The 10,206-nt window shown below is 37.6% G+C and overlaps 1 protein-coding gene across 1 annotated transcript; it reads right to left on the bottom strand.

The window, feature by feature from the left end:
* Positions 1 to 452: 452 nt before the first annotated feature.
* Positions 453 to 1,026, bottom strand: LOC111886613 (putative glycine-rich cell wall structural protein 1). Its single transcript, XM_023882876.2, has one exon. The coding sequence runs from the start codon at positions 869 to 871 to the stop codon at positions 545 to 547; it is 327 nt and encodes a 108-aa protein (XP_023738644.1). The 5' UTR covers positions 872 to 1,026; the 3' UTR covers positions 453 to 544.
* Between the last annotated feature and the right edge of the window lie 9,180 nt (positions 1,027 to 10,206).

Here is a 10,206-nt window from a genome sequence, read left to right as displayed (position 1 = left end):
ATCACTTGAGTCATGATAAGTATTACATTCAATTAAATAAAAATGTTGCAACTAATAATATTTAAAATAATTAAATAAATAACTGCGTAATTACGGAATTATTTGTTGGGTCCAACCAAAAGAACATAATCGATGCCTGGTGATAAGTTGATGTAAGAATATGCGTAGTTAATTCATGAATTAATTATAAGTATTAATTATAAATAATAAGTTGTCCAATAATATTAATGGTTAAATCACAAACCCTATCATTTTTTATAATTTGTATCGCTGAAACTTGTTTCTAAAAATTAATATTACCTCACACGTTTTTACTATCTATACATTTATTTTTACCTTTTTAATAACAGAACAAATGAACTAGGAATTAGAGGATAACAACTAGATTTGATATATTTTTCTATTGTTTATAAGTGTTTGCATATTCATACATAAACATAAACATAGAGGATGGAAAAGTAGGAACTAAAAGCTGAAAATTACATTTTTATTTATATTACTCATAAAACGAGAACGTAATACGGATACCTAACATAAACAAGACTTATGTACCCTTTGAAGCACCATGTAGCCCATCGAAATAACCTTTTGGATTGCTTTCAAACCCTGTCCTTGAGATATAACCTCCACCGCCACCCGGAGCCTTCATGTAGTTCGAGCCTCCACTAATTTTACCACTCGTCGACCCCGTTCCACCACCCTTGCCACCGCCACTAGCACTCTTCCCACCACCACCACCCCCCTTGCCACCCCCACCACTGCTCATGTTGCCTCCACCACCTCCCTTGACGCCACCTCCACCACCACCCTTTCCGCAACCTCCACCACTGCCTTTTCCGCCACCGCCACCACCGCCTTTGCCACCAGTCATTCTTATTAATAAGCTTTTGTAAACACTTGACAAATCACTTGTACAAGAGATTGGTATGAATATATATACTATGAGATGCTAGAGTATTAGCATTTTTATGTTTATGTCTTTTTGTCTATTTTGTCGCATACAATTACAATGTTGGCATGAGGGATTCAGGGGGACACTGTATACGAGATATGCTATAATAATAGGGTTGTCTTCTAGCCTAATTTCCTTCCTTTTATATGCATCCAATGTAATACATATCCCCATCGACGATGATCAACACCATGATATTGGAATGGGAAAAAAATAAAGTTATAAATAGACGGATAAGTTCTGATTTTTTGTAATTTTTTTATAAAACTTTTATTATTTTTTATATGTTGTTAGTTTTTTTGAGTTATTGTTACATATTTTTACAATATCAAAAATAACTGACGATGTCTTTTATATACTTTTGTTTCAATTGGTAGTTACGTAGATACATAAAGTCTATGTTCATTGCTTATTCAACGTGAATATAACCATTATTAAGAAATATATGATGAATATGATTTGTGTTATATTTTTTAGAAGTGTAGTTTAGATTTTACTTTTGAAAAAGAATATGAATATATTTATGTTTGTATTTGATATATGGTTTGTATCTCTACCTCTTAAATCAAAATAACAATAATGATACATTTCTCATGTTTATATATTTAAAACTAACGAGTGGTGATGGACGCACGTTGAGGTGAGTTTATTAACCATATATTTTCTACTATAAGTATTGGTCTCTACTTTATATAATTGGGATATACGTACACAAAATAATTTAAAAAACAAAAACAGCCACAGGAGCCATCTATTAAAACAGATAGAGTAAATTACACCAATGGTCCCAATGGTTTGGGATAATTTGTATGTTTGGTCTCTAACTTGTTTTATTAACTCGGAAGGTCCCTATAGTTTGTTGTTGTTGTACGTTTGGTCCCTGTCTTATCTAAAAATACTATTTTTCCCTTGATTTTTTAATTTATTTAAATAAGGTGGGGTAGGTAAAGTAAGGTAAAGTGAGGTGGAACCGTAGAAGTGGAGTTAGGGGTGTGTTTACTTAAATAAATTAAAAAATCAAGGCTAAAATAGTCTTTTAAGGTAAGACAGGGACCAAGCATGCAACAAAAAAAAACAGTAAGGACCTTCCGAGTTAAAAAAATAAGTTAGAGACCAAACGTGAAAATTAGCCCAAACCATGGGGACCATTCGTGTAATTTAATCAAGCAAATAATAGATAAATTTTAACCATCAACCCACTCACGTGCAGGAGCCTAATCAACACCCCCTTTAATATTTACCGAAACACAACATGTGTCATACCCTTCTATCACGCACAATTACTTTAACCATATATGCTGCTACCAAAGCAAAATCGGGTGAAAACATGGTCGCACAGAACCAAAAAAAGAGATGGGTGGTTGCACTCTTATTCCAAGTCAAGAGCTATAAACCAAATAATAATCATGCTAATAACCCAAGCCAAGTGTTCTCATGCTAATATACTCAGTCTACATACACCCCTTACGACAATATCTCATGAACTTACCACAATACACACCCTTAAGAGAACCCATAACCAACCCCAAATCTGCTGCATTCTTTTTCCTCACAACCTTAACCAAAAGGTGAAGTACCAGAAGATCTAATGAAATGACGAACCTCAATCATTAACAGAAACATCCTCATGAACAAGGTTGTAAAACTTGCTACTCAGTACTAGTTCGGCCGACTGCTGAGTAGCGAGTACTCGGGGGACTCGGGGAGTACTCGGATTCGGTAATTCATATAGAAATACTTTTAGGAAAATTATATATGTCAAAATCATAAGTGCAAATCATAATTTGATTGAAATATATAACAAAATTAGATACATGTGCATACATAAAAACTGAAATACACACAAGTATCTCACTTCGTGAATAATTACTGAAAATTTAAGATATATATGTAGTAATAATCACATGTGTGTTAAATAATAAATCATTAAGTGTATTATACATATTAATCTTGAAATTCTTGATTTTTTTCTCGTTTTATGACAATTTTGACCCTTTGACCGAGTTGGTTGAGTTTGACTATGTTGACCGAGTAGTACCGAGTAAGACTTACTAATACTGAGTAGACCTGAGTTAGGGAGATGTTGATCGATTTTTGACCGAGTTTGACTTAATCTGAGTTTTTTTTTCCAAGTTCACATAACTCGCCTCGGTGGAGGGCTGATTCCGAGTACTCGGCCGAGTAGGCCAATTTTGCAACACTGCTCATGAATGACTGAAACAAGATCCCATACCTTGATTGAAACTGAACAAATTCCACCAATATGTAACTAGCTCGATAGAACTTCCAAAGTTATCCAGAAATGCTGCTAAAACCTTGGTCGAATCAATCCAAACCATGCCGACACGATGTGTTAAAATTGAATTTTGCGCAGATCCAAATCCACACTTGAGAACTAAACAACACCGCTCTAACGTCCGAACTCCAAATAACCAAGGACAGCTGCCAAACATGAGCCCTCTATGAAAAATACTCCGATAATCAACAATTTAGGGTACCCATACCCAGAAACCAAAATGTACAATGTACAGATTTTGACGATAGGTTGACTCATCCATTGACTTTCAACTGATAAAGCTCAAAACTTTCGAAGAACCTCAGCTATTGACAATGAACGAAATGACCAACGATCGAGAATGCATTGACAACTAATCTAATGACCCAATAAACTACTGAACAAATCCCAAACAAACCAAAATCTAAAGCTGATTTACTGATCAACAACTGCCCAGCCTAGACTATCGATAACAATCTATACAACGAGTTACCATATCCCTCAACAACCGATACTCAACCTAGGCAACCCAAATTCCTCTTGACCTATTCATTAGTGTTCCCAGAAATGAACAACTGTCTACAACAAGCTCATTATCCACAGCTTACGGTCGCGAAGACAACCCATGCATTCTTGAGCACATATATTGTTGGACTAAGTGTCTAAGCCCATAACTATATTTGGTATGTACTTGACCCGGTTATAGCATGGTCCTTTTGGGTTGCCTTCATCAGAGCAACTTGATTGAATGATTAATGGAGAAAGAGGTTATTATGGTTTATTAATATATTATATGAATAATATATTAAAAGAGAAATCATATTGGTTAATTAATATTGGTCAAGAATTAATTATGAAATTAATTTTGTGATAAAAAGATATTAATTGAACCTAGGGGATTGGAATTGCAATTATAAGATAATTGGATTTTGGGTTGTGGATCCCTTAGAAGGGGGATGGACGAAATCAAGGGGGAAGCCCACATGAATTCGTCCAAGCCTTGTTTCTGGAAGGTTCCTGTGGACTACTTAAGGCCTAAGCAATCCAATTATGGTTTTGACTGAAACCCTAACATCTCACCTATATAAAGGACCCTATGGCTTCACAAATCGGCTACCACTTTAAACCTAGAGATCATTGAGCCAATTTTGAGCCTCCTTTCCCTCTCTCTAATATCATCCAATTTGATTTGGTGCTTGTGATTCATTAGAGGCATCACATTTGAGGTGCTAGGTTCTCAAAGCTCAAGATCTTCAAGCTACAATTGAAAGGTAATTTCTTAACCCTAGTTTAATTATGATTTTTGTTTTGTATGCTAGAATTAGGGTTTACAAGCTTTGGATGATTTGCATGTACAGTTAGAGAAACCTAGATCCAAAGATTTAGGGTTTGCATGTGCACCATATGATTGATGTAATGCTCATAACCCATCATATATCTAATAGTAACTTGCTCTACGCCCCCGTCTTGACCAAATCTTGAACCAAAGTCTCGCAGCATATCCCTATGACCCAGTCTTCTGAAATCATAAACTCGAACAGATTGATGATCCTCCAAGCAAAATACCCGGTTCTCCCCCACTTAGGGTTTGAACTACCACCAACTGATGTAGCAAACATACCAAAACTCAAACCAGCTCAACCAGATACATAGCATCCCAGACCCATGAGATGTATAACACATCACAAGATGGTCTTCTAGATAGATACCAAGCAAACTCAACTAGACTTTGAATCTCATATGGAGACCTCGGAAACTCCCCAATCATAACCATCTCTAACATAAAGAATCCCATGCAGATGCACAAGCAATAATTCTAACAGTCCATTCATAACACCGATTATTTATCTAGAAACAATTGGACTACCATGCACCTTGCATATCAATTCGCCGCGAGAATCACTCATAAATAGAAGAAGCATCATTCTTTTAGTCATGATACATCAGAGGCAACAAAAGTTGTCGTTCCCAATTCACCTCCCTTGATCGCCTGAAACAATCAACTAGGACCTGGCCTAACTGAATTCAAAGAAAACAAACCCTTGATCTCATCTTATATCAATCATACTACAAGAATCCTCTTATGCATTCCCACACTGCTATACTTGTCGCCAAAAACTGCAACTGTCTAGCCCCAAGTCGGGTCTACATCCCAACTCTAAAAATCACATGCCTGCTCTCTCTTTCCTCTGAACACGAAAAGCTGGAAGAACATAACCCCCATCAAAAATAGTGACATCCCACTCACTTAGTCCCCGAATGCAATCCTCAAGCCAATCATCATGATTGATCCCTTCTTGAGTCCCACGACTCAACTAGCACTACCTCGAGCAAGGCCCTCGATACCTCAAAATCAACTAACTCACCTAGTTATGCATCATTCAAGCCCCAAGTGACATGGACTAAGGCCTAAACGATCACCAGGCCCATCCTTAGCTTGAACAACCATTACCGATAACTGATAAAGACAAAAACACATTGCAATGACTCATGGTGTCAAGCCATAAAATCTACTCTCAATTAACTCTTTAGAATCCACAAAATTTCTCTTCGACTCGAGTACGGATCCTATGATTTCAGTATTATGGGACCAATATTACCTTCCACACTTATCTATACTTTCCTTAAGGATCGTTTTGGATCCTCTAAGTAACTACTCATGTCCACTACCGTCTGATCCAATCACATATACTCGCTTTCAACAAATACATACTGCTAAACAGTGCACCAATTCCTCTAAGGCACTTCCTAGGCTCTCCCAGGATTCCCACATCACCCTGCCATCAGCTGCTGAAGAACCCCTACCAATATCAGGTAACTACATTATGAATACAACTGCATGCAACAAAACTTAAATAATCTTTCAAATAAAAGACCCAACCCTACAACGGTTAGACTCAAAAAAGAGTTACACAATAGGGAAAATCAATCATTCTATAATTATTTAACCCTTGCAGCATGCAACTTAACATATTCATTTAATAGTTAGCTCACATTAGTATAGGTCCCACAAAGCACAAAGCAATCAACATTCCGACAGTAACACTCTATAGGCCATAAAACATAAAAAGGCATCCTCCAACTAACTCACTTCTATGATGCTAGGAACTTCTACCAACACTGTTTGTTGCCTTATGCATGCAAATTATACACAAAACGGCATCACATAGACTGTTGAATGAATGATTCTACCCTAAACCCACAACCAGACAAGGAACAGGAAATAAGGCCAAATTAGTTCTTCTAGGGCTATATGATCCTAATCGTATATAATTTTTAAGGCATACACTTAGCAATCAATTCCACAAACATAGATTCCAAAATTGTCATTACATCCAATTCCTCCTAGGCTACAAAGCATCACAATTGCATGTCATTCTATCTAATGTCTGAAATCCATACTAGCATGTTGTTCCACAAGCTCAATCAGCAGGCATATACATGCATCTGTCCTAGCATTCTATAATGCAATCCTGAGCAGATCCTTAGCCCTAATCTAGCATGAAATTCTCATATATTCATACCAGAACAATAAGCATAACACATGTATGGATATTTTGGTAAATACTTACTTGAGCTTGGCTGATTGCACGCATCACACCCCTAGTCCTTGCAGAAACATTTTTAGAAAAGAATAACTCTTTTAAATAGTTTACCAATTCCTCAGTTTGAGTTCAGCCACATCCGAAAGTGTGCCCGAATCCCTCAAACCAAGGATCTGATACCAACTTTTAACACCCCAAAAATATCGAGGAAATTTTCATTTTAATAAGTCAAAATCATTCATTGATTATCCTAAAAGCCGATCAGAGTAAAAATATTATCAAAACATCAAAGTAAAATCATAAGCAATCATTGCGAAATAAAATTTCCAGGGGATGCGATACGATCAAGTTGGGACCTTCCTTTTGAAACCAAAAGTACCTGAAAACATTTAAACACAAAACCGTAAGCACAAAGCTTACTTAGTTCCCGAAAATACCACATACCATACATATAATTAGGACTAGACCTGGGGTATATTACAACCCAACATACAATAATGGGCCCATCCCTGGGGTATCTTTCAACCCAACATAAAATCATGGTCCCAGCTTTGGGGTTTCTTTCAACCCATCATATACTCATGGGCCCAGCTCTGGGACCCAAAATGCATCTTTCTCAACTTAATCCATTAAGTCCAAGTCTCTAAATTCCATATCTTAATCAACAATATGTCTAGAGGGATAAAGTTTCCAACTTTATCCATAATAATGCCCTAATCATTCAAGATCTAAACTTTAATACACCAAAATGGCCTAAAGGGCCAAGATAACTTGCATGGCTAAAAGGGAAGGCAAAAGATCATAACTTTCATAGTCCATGGAGTCCAAGAAACATTCCAAACTGATCAAAATATGTTGGAGTCCACTCAACTCCAAGACCACTCATAAAATGGACCAAATGTGTCAAAAACCCGAAATGACAAGATCTAATGAACTAGATAGCAAGATTGGAACTTTATACTCATAATGGTCCAGAAATGCAGTGCCTTTGATGGATCCAAACTTAAAGCATAAATCCTTGCAACTAAAATAATATTCTTGATCTTCTTATTTCATCAAAATAACATGAAAAGCATCCAAAAGATGAGAGATAAGAGAGGAGAAACTCAAATCTTGAAGGTGGAGGCTAGGGTTTCTCCTAAGAGGTTCTAGAGATGATGGAGGCTAATAAAATGCCCAAAAATGCAGAACATTAAGCTTAAATATGTTGAAAAACCTAAAAAATCATGGGTTTGGCCTTGACTCTCACACCATGGGCTTTGATCCCCAAGTCGTGGCCACGACTTTCACCCAAAACCACCTCAACTTCAAACAACCATAACTTCTACGTTGCAACTCTGTTTTCGGCGCTATTTATATCCACGGAAAGGTATTGAAGAGCCCCACACTTCTATCTAGTTAATTTGTGTTTAACACATGTCGAACTAAAAACCATAATCCATGTAAAAAGCTTATCATATAACATTTCCCATTTTACCCCTTAGCTCCAAAACACAAACCAAGGATGACCATAACATGGCAAGTCGACTGAAGTCAACTTTGATTGTTGACTTTTGGTCAAACTCCTAGTTTTGGAAGGTGGGCTAAGGGTTTACCTTGTGTGGCTATATAGGTGGTGTATAGCATCGTTATTCTTGGTAGTGAGAGTAGTAGCATTCGATTATCGTCTGAGAGGTGAGTCTTCTCACTATTCTCTTGGGTTGAAGGCACCAATGTCGACTCACTGGTTTATGATATGTAGGATACTAGTTGTCTTTGTGACACTTGTATGGAAGACCCCGGGGGTAGCCCATGGAATTTGTATGAAAGACCATGGGGGTAGCCCATGGAACGTGTGTGTAAGACCTTGGGGTAGCCAAGTCAATACAAGGTAAGACCATAAGGTAGCCCATGGCAATGACATGAAAGACCATGGGGTAGCCCATGGCACTTGTATGAAAGACCATGGGGGTAGCCCATGGCAATGTTTGTATAGTATATGGTATTTTAGGGAAACTCACTACGCTTTGTGCTTATAATTTTCTAGTTTAACATTTTTAGGTACTTCCAGTTCGAAAGGGAAGGGTCGACATGATCGTATAACATCCCCATCATGATTCCGCATTGATGATAATTTTCACTCTGATGATTTTTTGATACATTGTGTTATGATTGATTTTGAGACACCTGATGTATAGATTTGATGATTTTAAAATAAAAAATGTTATCACTATTTTTGGGATGTTACACCACTGCACACCACCATCGTCGTTGCCTGTTCACCATCACCGCAAGCTCCCCCTCCGCCCACGGTCTACACTTATGTACCAATTGATATACATTACGACAACAAATGGATCGTCTAAGATCTACACCACCATTATCTCTAACCCAACAAGACATCTTATATTGGTAGGTTTTCAAAGAGCTTTGATTTGGAGAAAGGGGAGGGAGTCGTCTTTGTTGGCTGGGATTTAATCACCACCAAAAAAGTGGGTGGTAGTGGTACCTGAAAAGGTGTTTGGTTAAGAAGGAGATAGAGGGAGAAGGGATAAGGGGAGTGTGAGAGGTTTCTAGGTTTTTTTGGTATCAATGGAGGTCGTTTTAGGGGTGGTGGTAGCTAGTCGGAGATGGTGGCCGGTGGCTAGCCGACAACGGTTATGGTAGCTCCAGTGATCAATCTCTCTCTCTCTCTCTCTATATATATATATATATATATATATATATATCGCTCTCTCTCTCTCTCTCTCTCTCTCTCTTGTAATAGCCCAAAATCTCAATAAAAAATTTCATTTTTAAATAACGAATTCCATTTCCATAAGTTATAAAATTCCAATCACAATTGTTTTCAAATCCAAAACATTGAATACATTATTCATAGATTTAGAGTTTCCCCAAACAACACGCCAGAGAGTGCATGTCGTGTCATCATGTCGGGCCCTTGCCCTTAGATCCTGAAGTACCTAAAACAACCAACAAACTGTAAGCTAATGTTTAGTGAGTTCCCCAGAGCATACTTCACATAATCCACATAATCACATAAGACATATCAATCACATAAGCAACATAAGCCATGCATATAAACATATAAGGATGCCCTGGAAACCCTCCAGGGTTTTACTCCGGGTGCCATGGGAACCCCCACATGGTCTTAGCCCAATGCATCGGGAACCCCCCGAGGTATTTACTTAGGATGCCTTGGAAACCCTCCAAAGTCTTACACCCAAGTGCCTGAGGAACCCCCCGAGGTCTTACATGCAAGTATCGCAAAACAACTAGCATACGATATAACATGTAACCAACTAATGTAACACATATCACTACATCACTAGTGTACCACATATCACAAAATGGGCCAAGCCTTGGTGCCTTCTACCTATTGGTATGGTGAGGAGACTCACATCTCAAGAATGTTGAACTGATACGATCGAATCCCGATTCACAGCTCCAAACTC

The sequence above is a fragment of the Lactuca sativa genome, chromosome 5 (genome assembly GCF_002870075.4).
Source record: "Lactuca sativa cultivar Salinas chromosome 5, Lsat_Salinas_v11, whole genome shotgun sequence".
NCBI lineage: Eukaryota > Viridiplantae > Streptophyta > Magnoliopsida > Asterales > Asteraceae > Lactuca > Lactuca sativa.
Note: the sequence above shows the minus strand (reverse complement) of the source record. Positions and strands in the feature narration are given on the sequence as shown.

What these genes read in the sequence shown, in the direction of transcription:
- LOC111886613 (XM_023882876.2), bottom strand. Translation starts at nt 871, where the DNA reads ATGACTGGTGGCAAAGGCGGTGGTGGCGGTGGCGGAAAAGGCAGTGGT.